This window comes from Boleophthalmus pectinirostris, unplaced genomic scaffold, assembly GCF_026225935.1.
Source record: "Boleophthalmus pectinirostris isolate CB_2022bp ecotype Guang Dong unplaced genomic scaffold, ASM2622593v1 HiC_scaffold_3, whole genome shotgun sequence".
Classification (NCBI taxonomy): Eukaryota; Metazoa; Chordata; class Actinopteri; order Gobiiformes; family Gobiidae; genus Boleophthalmus; species Boleophthalmus pectinirostris.
The window spans coordinates 21186432-21206705 of NW_026571299.1; the positions used below are offsets into that span (position 1 = coordinate 21186432).

The 20274-nt window shown below is 42.7% G+C and overlaps 1 protein-coding gene across 1 annotated transcript in view; it reads left to right on the top strand.

Annotated features, from left to right (window-relative positions):
• Positions 1–7140: 7140 nt before the first annotated feature.
• LOC110165730 (tensin-2-like) overlaps positions 7141–20274 on the top strand; it is a 54931-nt gene continuing 41797 nt past the window's right edge. The window contains exons 1-3 of the mRNA XM_055160872.1: positions 7141–7266; positions 15309–15411; positions 18064–18101. Coding sequence (XP_055016847.1) covers positions 7159–7266; positions 15309–15411; positions 18064–18101 — 249 coding nt within the window. The 5' untranslated portion in view covers positions 7141–7158. The remainder of the gene's footprint in view (positions 7267–15308; positions 15412–18063; positions 18102–20274) is intronic.

Here is a 20274-nt window from a genome sequence, read left to right on the forward strand (position 1 = left end):
TTAAAGTTAAACAACTCCAGATATGGTTGAGATGAGGGAACATTATTATGACTCTGTAGAGAACTTAAAAATAAGTTTGATTTGCATTTGACAGGCTGATAAACTCCACTCACTTTGGATCATTAGCCTAAAGCTCTCACAACAGTGCTTCTCAACTGGTGGAGCAGGACTCATGTGAAAGATCTGACCAAATGTTTAAAATAGCACAAGAAAAGTCACTGACGTTATAATCTATAACAGTGTTTCCCATCCGGGGGTACAGGGAGCGAGCACTTTTCCTATTAAACAAGACAGTGTAATTGAATCAAAATTCAATACAAATGTTAAATCTGGTGTAAAATGTATTTTCTAAAGAAGGTCTGGAAGAGTTTTGACACCATTATTGCACTATAAATCATTCTAACTGACACTAGGCCCATACTACAATAGTAAACACGTGTATCTGGGTATAGCCGAGGGAGGGGCTCCTCTCAATCTGACACAAAGCTTAGGAGGTACTAATACAACAAGTTTGAGAACCACAGATCTATAAGTCAGTGTGATGTGTCCAGTTGAGAGTCACTGCTGGAGATGTGTCATGTCTTCCAATGCTTAAAACTGGAGCAATTCTGAAGCTCTTGTGCAACATAGGGATGGATCTTGTGTTGAATAAAGTCATTTCAGTGTTGACTTTTTCTGAGGATCGTCACTGCAGGAGCCACTCTCACAAGGAGAAAACTCATTAACAAAAGTATGACCTCAATTAGAATACTGAGTTGTCCACTATAACTTAACCCCCCACTTTTCTGCTGGAGGGTCCGGCAAATGCTTTTCTCCATGGAGATGTTATTGCTCTGTCTGAAATGTTTCACTGTATGGCATTAAACCTGTTCATCTTCATTAGGGGTGTGCAAAAATCCTGAAATATTGATATATCGTATCATTAATTTGATGATACAATATCAGTGTCATGGGCTGTTGGATCGACATATTGCCAAGAGTAATTTTAGAGATATTTTACTAAATTACTTTGTGTAAGAGCTACAATTGTGTTTTGATGAGTAAAATTTGTAGGGGTGTAACAATAACCAAAATATTATGATATCGTATCGTCAAAAGTGTCTCAATAATATCATGGGCCATCACAGTATATCAAATCACAAGTTTCTTTGTTTAAATTAATTGTATTGGTCCAGCAATAGCTAAAAAAACAGGGGACTACATCGACCATAATCTTTTGCCCCATTCTGGTGCAAACTACATGAAGAAATAGCTGTTCTAAGCACTTTTAAATCTGAGTTCTTTGAACAAATTCTTGCCAAAGCATTTAAGAGGAAAACAGCAATATTCAAAATTGTGTTAGTCTCCACAAAATATTGCAATAAATAGTGAGATTTACATTGTGAAAATATCATACCGTGAGATTTGGATATTGTTACACCCTTAAAAATGTGTGCTTTTCATATTAACTTTGCACAAACTTTGTGGACTTAGTCAACTTTTAGTATCACACCCATGATTTAGCCTTTTTTCACTGAAATATCGAATTGATTTGAAATACATCGTATCGAATAGTATTGAATTGAAAGTGCACCGTATTGAAAAACATATTGTATCGAAGTATGTATCGTATCGGCAACTATCTTAATGATTCCTAGCCCTAGTCTTCATGGAGACTAAACCAGGCCAAGGTTACAGGTCAGATCTGTGGAGAGGCAACCCTGCTCACAGTCAGAACGCCGGTTTTGTTTTGTTTTTATTTGACAGGAACAATGCAGTCACCCATAGTCACAGGCACAACATTCAGCTGATGTGCCACTTCTCATGTCCTCTTCCTGGTTAGGCTTTTCTTACAATAAACAAAACACAAAAACACCTTCTTTAAATAGATTCTTTCAACAACAGTGCAGCTTCACATTTCAGATATTCACGCACACACACACAAACACACACAAAAAAATACAATATTTTCAGGTGTGTACAACTTGTTTTTAAGCAGGATATGAGTGTCAAGGTGAACAGCTGAAGCTCTGTTCTGCACTTCAGGTCAGGGGGCAGTGAGGTCCAGAGTTTACCACAGTGATATGAAAAACTGATTGTCTGAATGTGGTTCTGTGGTGTGGGATTGTCCAGGTGTTACTGGAGGTGCTTCATGTGACTGTTGACTCTCTGAGTCATAAAATCACTTGTAATTTAATACATGTAATATACAGCTGTTTAATGCCGTGCTGTGGAACATTCCAGGCAGAGCAGTGACATATCAGTGAAACTAAAAGGTGATGGATTATGCAGAAGCAGCGTTTTCATGATGCTACAGTTTCACCCTGTAACGTGTGAATGAAACAAAAGACAACTCCAGGTCTGTTTGTGATGAGGAAACTACATTAGAACAGACATCTGGCAATAGCCTAATATGGGTCTTTTAATGGGTGCACTATAGTGTCACTGTAGTTCTAGTTGTGTTTGTATTAGCAGTTGGCGTCTCTCCGGCTCGCTCCTGGTGGTCTCCCAGTGTTTCTTCAGACCTGCCCCCCGCAGAGAGCTCTGTCTCCTGGGGACAGCTGCTCAGAGACGCCCTCCCTCCCGGAGCTCCGACAGGTCTCACACAAACAGTGAAGACGATTTACAAGGTCTGTAACACTGCTATATTTACTAACGTGTCATATTCAGCTGATGGGTTAAAGTCATTTCAGATGACAACAATCACAGCTTTGGGTTGAATAATGGCTCCACTTTATGAGGCAATTGTGAAAAAAACCCCACTTTTGTTTATGTTTCCTGACAGAGAAGATGCTGAACTTCGTGTCAGTTTTTGTTTCATGTGGATAGGCCCAGTAATTACACAGATCTGAACCATAAACCAGGTCAACACATCCACAATCTGACACTTACAACAAACTCCACGTCCATGTTACAATGAAAGGATTCTGTTATGAAGATTTCAGGATTTGTGACACTTTTGGAAGCCTTAGTCTTGGTACTTACAGTTTTAGAATTTCACATAATCTCTGCAAAATCCATCAAATGATCATTATGATCAGAATGACAGCAGATGATACAAGGAGTAGTTTGAATATGGCTAAAAACAATAGCTGCTCCTACTGAAACCATTACGCTATCACGTCACAGTCACCAGTGTGCCTATGTTCCCTCAGCCTTATGTTTCCTCATTTTTAAGTTTTTTGTTGTTTTTTTTTCAAAATGAGGCCCTATGTTCCCACATTTCCTTTATCATCAATCTGCATCAGATTTTATCCCCATTTCTCCCAGTTTGGTCGTTAATTACACCCGACCTGTTATCCAGCAGCAGCTGACTACAGATGTGATGTAGAGGTCGTAGTGCAAAGGACCTGAGGTTGAAATGACTCTGAATCATCTCTTTAAATGCAATATAAAAATAAAAACTGATTTGAATTAGACTTTCATTCTGAGAATAATCTTAGCACTAAGAAAAATCTTAGAAATAAGGGAACATAGGGCTGACCCCTCACCGTGCATCCCGCTAAATCCAGGCATGCACTGGGCGATTTTTGGCCCTTTTTGAGCAGATTTTTCACTCGTGCCACTGTTTTGGGGATCAGGCTGACTTTGGCTTAATCGTGTGTCGTGCTTCGTGTAGTTTACATGAGGTAACGAGAATCGATTAATAATTCACAACCAGCTCTTGATCAGCAATTGTAGGTCACAAGAATATCAAGTCTAGTCGCCTCTCATGAGGGTTTTGCACCAAGCCTGAGATCATATGGTGTGAGAACATGAATCGTGAGTTGGGAACTTTTAAACCCTAACCCTATGAATTGGTCGTAAAGTTTGAGCTGGAGCTGAGTGAAACCGTCAAAAATATCACACAGTGTTTCTCTGGCATAATGAAACTCCTGCACATTGCATCAGGTTTGTGAAGTTGTTGTGTACAGTTTTGTGTCATGTTTTGGTATATTTATGGAGAATTTTCACGTGGGAGCATGGGTGAGCACTGGACAGGCTCATACTGCGAACCATAAAGAAAGTTTTTGATGAGGGAACAATGTTATAACTTGATTTGGCACTGTACATCATCTTTAAAAACACAGAGGAGCACATTCTGGGTTAGCACTGGATATCTACATGCATCGTTAGAATGAAAGTATTTGACAAAGACTTTTTTTTTAATGAATCTGTCAGAGTTGTGGTTGAACATGCTATGTGCTGTTGTGTGTCCCAACTGTGGAGCAGGCTCAGCTCAATTCACTGCTTCCTTTGTCTGACTGCACCAGAGGCCACAGCCACTTCCAGAAAGACTTTTTTGTTAGAACGTTCCCCCAAAACTCTGTTCAAACTTCAGTCTCCAGCTTTTGCATTGAAAATACAGCCATGTGTGCGTGTGCGTGTGTGTGTGTGTGTGTGTGTGTAAATCTACAGTAAGTGCAGCAGAGGACCAGAAACACAGAGATCAGCTTTGTCTGTCCCCCGTGCATGTAACCAAGTCCAAGTCATGAGATAGACCACTGTAGACATATACACATGGATGCAAGGGACTAGAACGGGACCAGACCAGGGAGTGCACTAGGAACTGAACCAGGGCAAGATCTGTTTTGTTTGAGTCCATTACGTGTGACCAAGTCCACAAGTCATGAGTTAGACCACTGTGGAGATGAGATGAGGAATGCAAAGGACTAAAGGGCAAGACTGGGAAATAAACTAGTTCTAAATATGGTCTGAACCAGGTCTAAAGCTGCAAGTTACTCACAAACCAGACTAGACTAGAGTATTAAAGACTAGTTTATTACACTGCAAAAAAGCTTGGCCAAGATGTAAGATAAACAATTTATCAGAAAATGACTTAAAAGTAATGAAATGATCTGTCCATGCAGCAAGATCATTTTACTTGAAAAGTTCTCTTAAAATAAACCAAAAACGAAACAGCTGCTTCCCAAGAGGATGAACCAACACAGATGAGAGAGCAACACAGGACCTCAGTCTGCCGTACATCTCCATCTAAAAGGACCTCAGTCTGCCGTACATTTCCATCCAAAAGGGCTTCAGTTTGCCGGGCCACTCCTTTGAGGACAGTGAGGTACAGATCTTAGCCAGAGAAAAAATTGGTTTGAGAGGAGAGACTGTTTTTGTGAGGAAAGACATCTTTGAACAGAAATCTGGGACTCAGACTCTAACTATCCTATTTACAACTCCATCCTCAAACCTAAATCAAAACAAACAAAGAGAACAACAGGGGGATTCTGCTGATAAGACCCCATACTCAGTGAAAGATCAATAGACCTAAGTAACTAATAGAAACTGTAAACAAGTAGGGTCTTAGTTTCAGAGTAGTTTCGATGTAGTTAGCTCCTCCCTGCAGACAGATATAAGGAAGTGTCCACCAGTGTCTGACCACAACTGAAGAAGGAGCTTGGATGAGCTGAGAAACGTTTTCAACCAAATAAATTTTGTCCAGGTGACAAATTAAATTTCTCCTTTTGCGATCTTAAAATAAACTACCTCTACACTAGAATGAAGCATCTGAGAACTAGTGAGTAGATAATAAATCTAAAAACAAGATGAATAATCTGATATAAGTTTAAAAATCTTGGCCAGATCTGAGAAATTTGCAGTGTATAACTCAATATAAGAAACCAAAATGATACTGTTTATTTCATTTTTTTTTTCACAAGTTGATGGAGAGAGAATCCTGTCCTCCCTCCTCTCACCTGCCCCCTCCCCTCACCTGGCCTCTCCCCTTCATAAGCCGCACATGTGAAGTGTGTCAGGGACAGGTAGAACTATACAGTGTGATCACACAAGTGTTGGTCGTGCTGTTTCTTAAGCCTGAGTACCAGCTCTAAAAATGACCGTTGAAACTCTATCTAAAATATTCTGTCTGCAGGGAGACGACACACTGGAAGGAAGTGTAGATCTCAGGAGAGAGAGAGGACGAAGAGAGAGAGAGAGAGAGAGAGAGAGAGAGAGAGAGAGAGAGGGAGCAGGGAGCAGGGAAAGGGGCAGGGCCTGCACTTCTCCTGCCCCAAACAGCTGCCTGCTCTCCCCCTTGTGCTCCGAGTGACCCGTGGGGGGGTCTGGAGCTCTGACAGGGGGAGTGACAGAGGAGAGAGAGAGAGGGGGAGTGACAGAGGGGAGAGAGAAAGAGAAGGAGAGAGCCACATGACAGCAGCAACAGCAGCAGAGGAGAGGAGTTTAGTCCCACAGAAAACAACCAACAACAACAGAGGAGTCATGGAAGTGTGAGCAGCTCCACGCAGGACACACTGTGAGTACAAGCTGCTCTAGAGTCCAGAAGAACCTCCAAGAGTCAATCCAGCCTCACTCTGGCCTTTGTTTGACTTGACTTTACTTGAGTTGTTTGGTAGGAACTTGGGAGCAGAGTTGTGTAGTAAATGATGTACATTTCTTCACACAGTGCAGTTGTTTCATGTAATTACTGCTACATGACATGAGGAGCTAACGGTTTGCAGGCCTACTGTGTGAAATGGGTTCTTCACAGCTTTGAAGCGTGTTATAGTTGTTCCTCTCATCATTTCTTCACCCAGAGTGGAGAGATCCAAGCCCCGTCTTCACCTCCACCATCACACTCCCACTGATCTTTTCTAGTCTTTTCTGTGCACACTCTAAAGCACATTGTTCCCATTTAGAGTCATGATGTGTACAGTTTAAATGTGCACTGTGTAACTTTTCTGATGGACAGTTAGCAACCTGTTTGTCTCCATGGAGATGTTATTGCTTGCTTGGAAAGTTCCAAAGTATGGCATTAAACCCATTTATGTTCCCTTTATTATGGGCATCTTTAAGAAATTAACTAAAAACATGCATTCATACTGTGAGCTAGGTCACCTCTCCACAGATCTGACCCGTAACTTAATGCCATACTTTGGAATTTTCTTGATAAATTAACACCTCCATAAGTAATCTCTTCCAGAAAAGTTACATAGAGTACCTTTAATTACGACTTAGTGCTTCTCACATAAAGACTCTTTGTTTAAAGCAGTTTTTTTTCTTTTCTTTCAGTGTCTGGATGATCAATATTCACAATAACTCGTGAAGACGTTTCCAGAAGACCAGACCATGAGGCTCTGAGGGACTACAGCTCCATTGGATCTACTGGAGTTTTGATTTAGATTTTTTGATTTAGATTTTTTTGTTTATTTTGATTTTTTTTTTTTTTTTTTTTTGGGGAATTTGGAGTGGAAAATGGGGTGTGTCCATAGCAACGTGCGGATGCAAAAGCTGAAGGAGGTTGGAGGAAGTCCCATCAAAACCAAGTCTGAGGTCCACCCTGAGATTGTGGAGCTCACAGAGGTACAGAGACACACAGGGACTAAACCAGGACAAGACCAGGACTAGACCAGGACTAAACCAGGACTAAACCAGGACTAAACCAGGACTAATGTGACCATAAATCTTGACGGAGGTGAGAGACACAGAGGGTTGAGTGAGCCTGACTTGACTGAACCAGAGACACTAGACACTGGACACTAGACCAAGACACTAGGGACATGAAAACATCACAACCCAGTGGCATTTGACCCATGTCACTGGGGCAACTTTTCAGGAGCAGAGAAAGCCACAGTGCAACACCCGGGGCCCCATGTCCAGACCCTGAGCTGGTGTTGGTCAGAAGGAACTTAATGAAGTTGGTTGTGCATGTTTGGTCACTGTGTGTGTGTGTGTGTGTGTGTGTGTGTGTGTGTGTGTGTGTGTGTGTGTGTGTGTGTGTGTGTGTGTGTGTGTGTGTGTGTGTGTGTGTGTGTGTGTGTGTGTGTGTGGAAAAGGACAACTTCTAAACCATTCTGAAATCATTCTGAAACATTCAAACACGTTTATGAGAGTTGTTGTTTTACACACAGACTCTATGAGCGCGTACGCCAATACAAACACACTATTGCACAATGATAAAACACACACAGGACACAGTGTCTAATGCTGTGTCCCCTCTGTCCTCTCTGTCCTCTCTGTCCTCTCTGTCCTCTCTGTCCTCTCTGTCCTCTCCCCTCTGTCCTCTCTGTCCTCTCTGTCCTCTCTGTCCCCACTGTTCCTCTGTCCTCTCTGGTCCTCTCTCCCCTCACACATTCAACTCTACAATAAATCATGAACCAAAAGAATGTGAAGAATCATATTTACATCATATCATCTACGCAGCCTCTGTCTCTCTCTGTCCCTCTCTCTCTCTCTCTCTCTCTCTCTGTCTCTGTGTGTGTGTGTCTTTAAAGTCGGTGTTAGAAATGGGACAGTGACACGACGCACATACCACAGGCTCACATGTGGTTTACAGCTCCACACACGGACACTGCAGATCACAGAAAAGAGAGACGGAGGGAGGGAGAGAGAGAGAGGGAGGAGAAAGGGAGAGGGAGAGAAGAGAGAAAGAGAGGGAAAGAGGGGAGAGGGAGAGAAGAGAGAGACGGAAAGAGCGGAGAGAGAGGGAGGAAAGAGGAGAGTGAGGAGAGAGAGGAGAGAGAGATCAGATCTAACCCATTGGACAGGTCTGTATCCTGCGCTGTTATAAACATGTAAGTGTCTCAGTCTCAGTTTCTGGACAGACCAGGCCTCATGTGAAACTCAGAACCACCAGAATTCCTCCTTGAGCTGCAGAGGCTGCACTAGCACTGACTCAGGACTGGTGCGGGTGCTGGGGTTTAGGGAGAGACTGTTCAGATCAGAGAGAGGACACTGGATTTCAGCATTGAAAATGGAAACTCATTCTGCTTTCTGACTGGACAGCCGTCTTGAACCAAAACACCAAATAATAGTCTCTCTTCACACTTCTGTCACAAACCAGGAAGATGTTTGGAAACATCTAGAATTTAGTCCCTCATCTCTTCTAATCACATGTACCAGTGCACTCAGAGTTGTGTGTCAGTGGGGAAATGATGAAATGATGGTTGGAATTGTTGATTAGAACAGAACAGAATACTACAATGACATGGAGATGAAGAAAACTGGGACAATTCAATGTTTTCCTACATTTTGTCAGATTTATTACTACAGAACCCGCTGGAAGTTTTCATCGCATGTTTCCAAACGTCTTCCTGGTTTGTGATGTAAATGTGAAGAGAGATTATCAGTGTTACAGCAGATGTCAGTAAACTCTATATTTAATATGAACACTACCTCGTATCTCAGGGATCCTCAGGACAAACTCACATGTGACATGCTCCTCAGGCTGAGTGTGTGTACAGCTGCAGGTGGTGCTGGAGAGATCTGGATGTGTGTGTGTTGTGTGTTGCATATTTGTGTGTTGTGTGTGAGATATTTGGTCATGAATGTTGTGTATTGGATATTTGTGTGTTGTTTATTGGATATTTGTGTGTGAGATATTTGGTCTTGTGTGCTGTGTGAGATAGTTGTGTGTTGTGTGTATTTTGGGATGTAATTCCGTCCCGGCTCCAGAGGATGATCCCGGGCCCCTGTGATCCCCCAGAGTCCAGAGGAAGTGGTGTGAGTTACTCTCCCATGTCAGGAGAGCAGGCCTGTGTGTGTGTGTGTGTGTGTGTGTGTGTGTGTGTGTGTGTGTGTGTGTGTGTGTGTGTGTGTGTGTGTGTGTGTGTGTGTGTGTGTGTGTGTGTGTGTGTGTGTGTGTGTAAAAGGAGAGAGGGAGGAAAGAGGGAGGAGAGAGGAAGCGAGGATACAGTAGAGACTGAGAGAGGAGAGAGAGAAAGGGTCATTTTCTCTTTGTACGAGTGGGAAATGTTTTGTGATTTATTGTGTGTTGTGATATGTTTGAGCTTTAGAGGCTTTGCTTTTCATGTATGTCTATTCTATGGCAAAATTACAGCATTTACCATGCAGATGCAATGCACACATTAGCAAACACTGTCTAAAAAATAAAAACTCCCCAAAAAAATACAGAATGGGGTTAAAGAGCACATTTTCAGAGAAGGTGGCAGTGACTAACTGTTGTGGCCAGTGTTTGACACGGACGTGTTTAAAAAGCACAAACCACAAATCTGTCAAGTGTTGTAGTTCAGATATGTGAAGAACCACTCACTCTCTTGCCCAAGGACACGACGATTGTATTTATCTGTGGGGGCTGGAATTGCACTGCCAACCTGTGTGTAAAGGCATCTTAAACAACCAATGATGTTTATGTTGAGAGCGAGATTTGAACTTCTAAGCTACAAACTGAGCTTCTGTTGTCCTGATGAAGACGTCGTGGTGCTTCTGACCAAAACATCTGGAGCACGTTGGCACACACAGGAGAAGAGTCACTTTAAACTAGTGTAGGGATGATTTTCTGACACAGAGAAATGTAAAGTGTATGAACTGGACTTAAAGTGTGCATATTGTGTAGTTTTGTGCGCTCCGCCCAGTCCTCAGAGACCTGTGATCATGGTCTGAACTGAACCCACTCTCAAACACCACATACGCACACAATCACATGAGCACGTGTGGGGGGAACAGAATCTCAGTTTAAGAAAGAGAAAAGAAAAAATGTACTGAAAGAAGTTGGTTACAATGTACAGTCGTAGCAGTGGCAGACGTCGTACTGTGGTTTGAGAGGCTGGGGTCATGTGATATCAGCACACTGTAGACTCCCTGCAGTTTCACCTGAGCCTCAGGTGGAGTTTGTGTTAGATTGTATGTATCAGCTCGTTTATGGTTCATATCTGTGTATTACTGGGTCTATCCACTTGAAACTAAACTCAACTAAAGTGATTTTTTTTTTTTTTTTTTCACAATCGCTTCACAAAGTGCACCACTTTATTCAACCTCAAAGACATGAGTGTTTCAGGTGAGAGGACTTTAAGACATAAGACAAATATGACAAGTTTATGGAGCTGATCTCAAAGAAATAATGAGAAGAAGAAACATTTGTGGATCAGAAGTTTGGAGATTTCTTTCAAAACCAGTGAATGTCCCAGAGTTTTATAGACCTGTGCAGAACACATGAAACTATGAACATCATGAAATTGTAGGCTGTGAATCAAACATATTGGCTGACAAAACATGATATGATGATGCTTTTTTAATAAAATTTGAAGAAGGTTAAAGGTTGAAAGAGTTCTTTTAAAATGTGCTGTACTTTGTCGTTCAGAAAGTGACTCTGATGATCAGATCTCTGTTGTGCTGTAAACACTAGCACTGTCAAAAGTATCGAAAATCAGACACTAATCAATACTAAAACTAGTATTGAAACTAGATACTCATTTGAACAAGTATCAATACTAAAAAAGTCCCATTGACAGGACATGACGTTTTTCTGAATGTCTTTAGAATGATGTTGAGTTGGATCAGAACAAGTGTCAGAGCACATAGACTAGTATACACACATGGACCAACATGAACCTATTGCACCACTGACCATTACACACATATAACACACATGGAATAGAAAAGAAAGTTCTACCATTTAATGTGGAAAATCACAGTATATTGTCTGTTGTTGTTGTTGTTGTTTTTTTTTAAATCACCGTGGTATCGGAATCAGTGTTGAGCATGGAGTCTGACAGTTGAATATTGAATTGGACAGTTTAGTATTGTGTAAGTCCTACTGTGTTGTAGTTGAAATCCCACGTTAGTTGTGGGTTCAGTCCTCAGTGGCAGCTCTCGTGTGTTCAGAGAATGTGGTGAAAGCTCTGAAGTGCTGACAGAATTCTCTGGTGCAGTTATAAATAGCTCCAGACGAGGCCCACCTGCCACTGTCCCGTTACCCCACCCCCCCTCACTGTTCCGGGACACTCTGCCTGCCCTGAGCCTCTGTCCCTGGACGTCTGCGGAGGGGAGCCCTCAGTCTTTGTACTGATCTGTCTACACTGTAAAAACATACAAGGTAAAAAGACTTGTTTGGAATAATGTTTTTAATTTATTAGTAGTATTCACAGTTATGTGGCTCTTTCCCACCTTTAATGCTGTGTTGTGGAAAAAAAAATGTATCTCTTAATAATAAATAATGAATCCATTTGCAAAGCCCGATGAGTTTTTGGAATACAGACAAAGGTTTATTCTTCTTGTTACCTCAGATATGGTCAGGACCTAGTCCTGCCCCGCCACAGACCAATAGCCTCTCCAGAGTCTCCTCTCTCCAGTCACTCGTCCAACTCACTTCTCTCCCAGAGCATCTGACTCTGAGAAGCTCTCTACAGAAACACACAGCATGTTGTACATACATATCAAGCAGAGTGACAGACTTAAACAGTGACAGATTTAAATACTTAACTTACATTTGAGGAAAGCTAAGACAACACACAGTTGTGTCTGCGGAGCCTTTTCACATGTTACTGACTGGTCTGGTCTCAGGTACAGATCACCCTCATTTACACAAAGACAGATTGAGAGAAATCTTTCCACAATATACATTTTCATCACACATTCTCCCTTTTGATTATACATTAATCATACTTCACAAACAGTCATTGTCACAAACAGAACATACAGAGAAACGTGGATCTAAACACAGTCCATGGAGTACAAAATTAGTTTGTTTAATTCAAAAGATGGAGGCAAATTCCACAGTTCACGTTTAAGGAGGATTGTTGTTTTCAGTTTGTCCATTTCCAATATGATTTGTAGTCACAAGTTGAATGTAATTTGATGGTGGCGCTGTTTCCATCACCTGTCCTCTGTCCCCTTGTCCTGCCTCTGTCCATGCATGGCTGTAGTCTCCCCTTGCAGCTTGGCCCCTCTCTGAGCCTCAGCTCATCTCTAAAGTCATTCAAACTCAATAGGGAAAAACACAAAACAAATACAAACAAAAAAGAAAAAACATAAAGAAACAAGGAACTCTAAAAATGAGTGGCTCCGTTAACTTCATCCTATCATATTTCTTGCTGACACTGCTGACAACAGGCTCAAATGTTAAACACTGAGTTTCTGACAATGCACAATTTACAACACACAGTTTGACTGATCAGGTCCCAAGGACACACAAACATACAGCTGACTTCTCTTGTCACACTCTGTACTTCAGCTCAATTTTCTGCATGTTGAATCAGAAAAACATTCTCCTTTTTTCTTTTTTTTTACTTCAAGGGTTTTTGTTTTTTGTCTTGTTTTTTCTTTTTTCATCTTTTATTTTTTCATTTGTTAATTTTGAAATGTCTTCTTTTACATCTTGCCACAGTTCAGAACAGATGTAAATTTCGTAAATTTATTCATACATTTTACATTTACAAAACATAATACAGTATCTCCATTCTTAAAGCTGGAAGAGATGTACCGCTACCTTGAATTTCCTCTCCCTCATGAGAAAGTCTTTACACTCAACTACACAGAGAATTTCACCCTTTTGACTTTTCTAGTCAGTAACCCTAGATAGGAGTTTCACCTAATGACTGTTCGCTAAACAGCAGGGACTTTCACCCGTTTGATCGTTCACTGGCTTGTTACAGCTAGAGGGAAATTTCACCCAGTGACAATAAGTCCCAGTGCTAGATAATACGCAAAGCGAAGTGTAAAACTAAATCCATGTTCACCTTTACACAGTGTTTCTAGTTATCATGTTAAAACTCAGGGACAAGTAAATTAGAAGAAAAAAATACAGACAGGGTGTGGACATTTGTGTCTGTGGAGCCTTTACACATGTTACTGATGCTCTGGTCTCAGGTACAAATCACATTCATTTACACAAACACACACTGAGAGAAATCTTCCCACAACATCAATTTCCATCACTGCTAACCACTCTGCCACTGTACTGTGTACATGAGGCCCGTGATCAGAGGAAACACACACTAAACATACTCACCGTGTGTACGCGTGTGTGTGTGTGTTTACACTCTACAAGGGCAAGTTATTTACATTAGCTCCACATATCAGCTCTTATACATGGCATCCTGCTTTTATTTATACTCACACTCCCCCAGAGAAATATATCTGCTCCAAGAACATCCTTGAGACAAGAGAGCAGAGGAGCAGAGGAGAGGGTCAGAGGAGAGGAACAGAGTAGAGAGCAGAGGAACAGAGGAGCAGAGGAGTCAGAGGAGAGGGTCAGAGGAGAGGAGCAGAGGAGATCAGAGGAGAGGAGCAGAGGAGAGGGTCAGAGAGAGAGCAGAGGAGGGTCAGAGGAGAGGAGCAGAGGAGAAGGTCAGAGGAGAGGGTCAGAGTAGAGGAGCAGAGGAGAGGAACAGAGCAGAGGGTCAGAGGAGAAGAGAGAAGCGGAGGAGAAGGTCAGAGGAGAGGAGCAGAGGGTCAGAGAAGAGGAGCAGAAGAGAGGAGCAGTGGAGAAGGTCAGAGGAGAGGAACAGAGGAGAGGGTCAGAGGAGAGGAGCAGAGGAGAGGAGCAGAGGAGAGGTCAGAGGAGAGGAGCAGAGAGGAGAGGGAGCAGAGGAGAGAGGAGCAGAGAGAGAGGAGCGGTGGAGAAGGTCAGAGTAGAGGAACAGAGCAGAGGGTCAGAGGAGAGGAGCAGAGGAGAGGGAGGTCAGAGGAGAGGAGCAGAGGAGAGAAGCGGAGGAGAAGGTCAGAGGAGAGGAGCAGAGGAGAGCAGAGGAGAGGGGCAGAGGAGAGGGGCAGAGGAGAGGGTCAGAGGAGAGGAGCAGAAGAGAGGAGCGGTGGAGAAGGTCAGAGTAGAGGAACAGAGCAGAGGGTCAGAGGAGAGGAGCGGAGGAGAAGGTCAGAGGAGCAGAGGATGCACTTTTATTAACTTCTTTCACCTCTTCTGCTAAAGTGTCCCCTATGTTTATGAAGTCATTACTCCACTTCCTCTCCCTCCCACTCTCTTTGCCCCCCTTCTTTCTCTTTTCTCTCTGTCTCTCCCTCCCCGTCTCCCTCACTCCTCCCTCATTCTCCCTGCCCCCGTCTCTCACTCTGCTTTTCTCTCCTCATTTTCTGACCCTCTTCTTCCTTTCTCTCTTCTCTCCCCTGTCTCTTCTCCCTCCTCTCATCCTCTCTCTGACCATTCTCTCTCCCCCCTCTCTCTCTCTTTCTCTCCCTCTCCTCTCTCTCCTTTTCCTTCTCCCCCTCTTTCTCCTTCTCTCGGGGCTGTGTGCTGATGGTCAGATTTTTGCACCATGACACAGTCTCTGGCTCTAACACTTCACTCGGGTGGAGTCCTGTTTCGATTTTAGTTTTGGACAGAGATTATTGTCTAACCTTTCTTTTCTGTCAGATGCCCTCCCTGTCTGTGGCTTTTCAGATGATCAAATTTAATGGATGTTGCCCTGTTAAGACATAAGTCATATAAACAGAAAACTGAAATCCATCAATATCCCTGTGTGGCAGATGCCCTCCCATCCTCTTAAATCACAAAAGCTGTTCTGTGTGCATGAGTGAGCTCATCAGTGACACACACACTAAACCCTGACATGGTTTTATTCCTGAATCAAAGAATTCTTATTGACACTTGATATTTACTTCATCACTTTTCTTGCTGATATTAAACTAATCTCAGTGTTTGTCTTTCATAGTTGGCATCGTCGGGGAAACACAGCTTCACTGAGAAAAGCTTCAGGAGACAAATGTGTGACGTGTGCAAAAAGAACATCACCAGGAGCGGGAACATATGCACAGGTCAGATACTTTTGGTTTGAAAAAGTACACATTTGTACCACTGATTTAGATACAGAGACTTGTTGTATTGTATTACGACACATCATGCAGGTCAGAGATATAGAACGGTAGATGTCGTGTTCAGCCTCTTGGCGCGAGTTAATACCACCACCATCTTGGTACGAGGGTTCCATGGTCTAAGTCACTGACAGCTCTTTTTCACAGTATCAGCGAGTGGAGATGAGAGACTTTTGCACTGATTTTCTACAGTTTAATTTCACGTATTGTCTCTTGTGTTTTACAAGTTTAGACGGCAGCATGTGGCTAAAGTGCAAACTCTAAAACACAGCAGTTTGAGGAAGAAGCTGTGAGAGAGTGTTGTTACAAGGATATTAACACCCGACACACATACCCCATACTCAACTCAACAACACGAAAGAAAACCAAGACATTAAACCTGTCAGAAAACTCACTATCACAACAAATAGACATATTAGTTTTCATTGGACAGCGACGATGTATTTTATAATTTTATAGTTAGTTAGTTAGTTTTTTTTTCAAACTTATACAGCAGGTTGTAGGTGTAGTCCAATGAGGTTAATTTTAGTCTTCTGGTAAATTATGTTATTAGGTTCTTTTTTCAGACCAAGAGTTTGTTTTCATACCTGACAGTTTTGACTGCTCACTAGCGCTCTTCCTCAGAGTCTCGTGATGTTGCTGTTGCTCAGCTGATCTGATTTAAACAGGGTTTGGCGCTGTCTTCCTGCTGATGGAGGCATGATGACAGCACCATCTGCAGTCCCACTTCCTCAGGACAGTATCCCAGTTGTGTGAGAGTAAAAAAGCCCCTCGTCCCGGTTTATCATCCCGTGTGCACGTTTCTGTATTTTAATTGCCTCTTTAACCCAGCGACGGTGTTTGTTTTCCTCTGTCCCAATGATGTTTGCTCCCAGTCCATAATATGGTTCTCTCTTTTACAGTGGTCAGAGATCTTTGACCAATGTAAAAGAGAGAACCTGTTTAAATCAGCTGACCGGACACGTCACAGCAACATCACGTGACCACCAAGAACGAAACTGTCAGGTATTAAAACAAACTCTTGGTCTGAAAAAAGAACCTAATAACATTGTTGTACAAACAAAGGTGTGTGACAGGTGTAGGTGTGTGACAGGTGTAGGTGTGTGACAGGTGTGTGTGTGACAGGTGTAGGTGTGTGACAGGTGTAGGTGTGACAGGTGTAGGTGTGTGACAGGTGTGTGTGACAGGTGTAGGTGTGTGACAGGTGTAGGTGTGTTACAGGTGTGTGTGACAGGTGTAGATGTGTGACAGGTGTAGGTGTGTGACAGGTGTGTGACAGGTGTAGGTGTCAGGTGTAGACAGGTAGGTGTGAGGCAGGTGTGTGACAGGTGTAGGTGTGTGACAGGTGTAGGTGTGTGACAGGTGTAGGTGTGTGACAGGTGTGTGTGTGTGTAGTGTATGTGTGACAGGTGTGCAGGTGTCAGGTGTACACAGGTGTAGTGTGTGACAGGTGTAGGTGTGACAGGTGTGTGTGACAGGTGTACAGGTGTAGGTGTGACAGGTGTAGGTGTAGACAGGTGTAGAGGTGTGCAGGTGTGTGTGACAGGTGTGTGTACAGGTAGGTGTGTGTGTGACAGGTGTGACAGGTGTAGGTGTGTGACAGGTGTGTGACAGGTGTAGGTGTGTGACAGGTGTAGGTGTGTGACAGGTGTAGACAGGTGTAGGCAGGTGTGCAGGTGTAGACAGGTGTAGGTGTGTGACAGGTGTGTGTGACAGGTGTAGGTGTGTGACAGGTGTAGAGGTGTGACAGGTGTAGACAGGTGTAGGCAGGTGTATGACAGGTGTAGACAGGTGCAGGCAGGTGTACAGGTGTAGGTGTGACAGGTGTGTGTGACAGGTGTGTGACAGGCAGGTGTAGCACAGGTGTAGGTGTGACAGGTTGTGGTGTACAGGTGTGACAGGTGTACAGGTGTACAGGTGTACAGGTGTGTGACAGGTGTAGGTGTGTGACAGGTGTAGGCATGTGACAGGAAACACACAGCTTGTGTAGAGATTGTGTCGTTATTTCATTGTTTTTTTTCTTTTCTCAAACTTCTCAAGCAGCTTCTGTGCTCACTCCTGTAATCACATCATCTTTAGATCTTACACAAGCAAATGGTCGGTTTCATGGAAATGGAGTTTGTGTTTATTTCAAATAGAAAAATGCCATGATTATGTCCATTACAGTTTGAACGTAAAAGTCGGCGATGTTAACAAAAACCTTGGTTGTAAATACACGTCTGACATTTGTAAACGAACTAAAAAAATAAAACTTGTTGATTTAACGTAGTCTACTTTAATTCTGTAAATCTCCTTGTCCCCGATTGATGTTCATTCATTTAATGCAGCAATACCCTGGACCAAGATGGCGGCTTTGTTGACTCATTCAACAGCGGTCGTCAATGTGAGGTCTACCGTTCTATATCTGTGCGGGGCAGTGATGTCTCGAGGCTCACGCTCACTCTCCCATTGAAACTGCACTGGAGTTAATGTAACAGCATGTCTTAGCCGCCTGTTTTTGGGTTGCAGCCTCCTGCTATATGTGACATTTAAGACCTTTTCTTTCATTCAAAAGATATTAAAAATTAAAATCCATTTTTCATTTTCCCTCCTCAGATTGTAAACTGGCAGTGCACAAGTCATGTCAGTCCAAGGTAAGCCCCTCCTCCTCTGTTTGACTGTGAGAAAAGTGTGTCAGTGAGTCAGATGCGGAGCGGTCGCACTCACTGCAGTAGTAGTAGTAGTAGTAGTAGAAGTAGCAGTGGTAGAAGCAGTATTGCAGTAATCCATGCGTACTGACCTACATGTGTTCCAGATCTGAGCCACGTCCCTAGGCACGATTTACTCTACCGGATTTGTAACGCCTGATTTGAAATGAATAAAGAGAAGTAGAAATGTAAACGTTTAGTGGCAGTAAAAATTAGCGCTAAGAAAGAACTACAAAGAACTACAAATGACCCACACATATGAATAGAAGAAGAGATCTGATATGATTCCACACGACGTGAATTGTAGAGCATTGTTGCAGAGTGGTTTGCTCTCTTGACCCGCATCAAGAAGGCCGTGTGGGTGTTCTGCATGTATGTCTATGGCTAAATGTTCAGCAGTTACCATGGTGACACAATGCACACATTTGCAAATGCCGCCTCATGAGTTTTAGACTGGAGCCTGTTATCAGTACGAGCGTTCATGGTCGTGTTTAGGAGCTCAGAATAAAGTCTAACTTGAGTAAGCTTCAGACCAAGCAGTGCCTCCAGTTAGCTTCAAACCGACAGGGAATGTTCATTCAGCTGTCTGGGTATCAATACTCACATTTAGTATGAGACTAAACTAGTGTGACCAGATATTCAAAATCAAACACTGGGACTCTCTGGGTTTGTGGTGGTTGGTGATGATAAAATTGTGAAACGAGTGTAATGAAGGAGTGTTCTGCAGAGAACATTCATGACTAACCTGTGTTAGTCTTTGTGTTTTGGTCGTTTTGAAGCAGATTTTCTGTATTTTACTGAAATAAATGACAATGTATGTCTGTTTTTACTGTTGGCAGGATCAAATTGGTCAAAAATAGGGACACCTGGGACATTTCTTGTATAAAACTTTGACAAATCATTGGTTTTGTATAAATCTGCTGGGACAGAGGACACAGGGACTGACCCGGGGAAACAGGGATGTGTGGTCACTCTACACTAAAACTAGAAACCAGATACTCTTTTAGGCAGGAATTAAGACAAAATGACAAAATCATTGAACAATATTTTGTGTTGAAAAATGTAGAAACCAGAATAGCTGGTCACACACAGGAGCCACGCAGTCTGGGAATCAAACCCGGGACCTTCTTACTGTGAGGTAGAAGTGCGAACTGCTAAACCAGCCACTTCCACCTGCTGTCGTGAGTGTTGTGGAGCTTTCGTACAGCGGCACCGTGTCTCCTCACTGTACGTCTGCGTTAAAGCAGCTCTGTGTACAGTGACCTTTGACCTTTGACCTGACTGTGACCCCACGTTTCATCAGCACACTTTGAACTTTGAACTCGAGCGGCCCACTTCCTGTTTCCTCATTAGCGGGACTTATATTTACTCACAAGTGTCCCCCAGCAACTGTTCAAAGGAACTATTTTTATTTCAGCCGCCTCTCGTCACTGTCCACAAACAGACAGGAGCACAGGCGCCTCACGCTACACAGATATCTGCACACACACACACACATGCTCACGCTCAGGCTGTCACGCCACACACACTCCACACTCCATTTCAATACCAACGAATAGACTCAATACTGATCCTGACACCACCATGATGAAAGAAACTCTTTCTTTAGACAACAGCCTGTTCAATGGTAGAATGTTCTTGTGTGTATGTGTGTACGTGTGTATGTGTGTACGTGTGTATGTGTGTACGTGTGTGTGTGTACGTGTGTATGTGTGTACGTGTGTACGTGTGTATGTGTGTGTGTGTATGTGTGTATGTGTGTATGTGTGTAATGGTCAGTGGTGCAGTAGGTTCATGTTGGTCCATTTGTGTATACTAGTCTACAGTGTTGGGAAGGTTACTTTTAAAATGTATTCCCCAACAGATTACAGATTACATACCTCAACGTAATCCATTAAATTACTTAAAGTGAGTAACGTAATCTGAATACTTTGGATTACTTGATATCGTCATGCTTTTTAAAACTACATGAAAGTAGCAACAACATCCTGAAAATTCTTGTTTATTGTCTTCAAATTCCCTCTTGAGTCCAAGTCTCCATGAACAGACTTTAGTTTGCTGAAGAGAAGCAAAGACAAGGATCTTAACATGAGATATTTTGTCTGCTTCAAGACAAAAA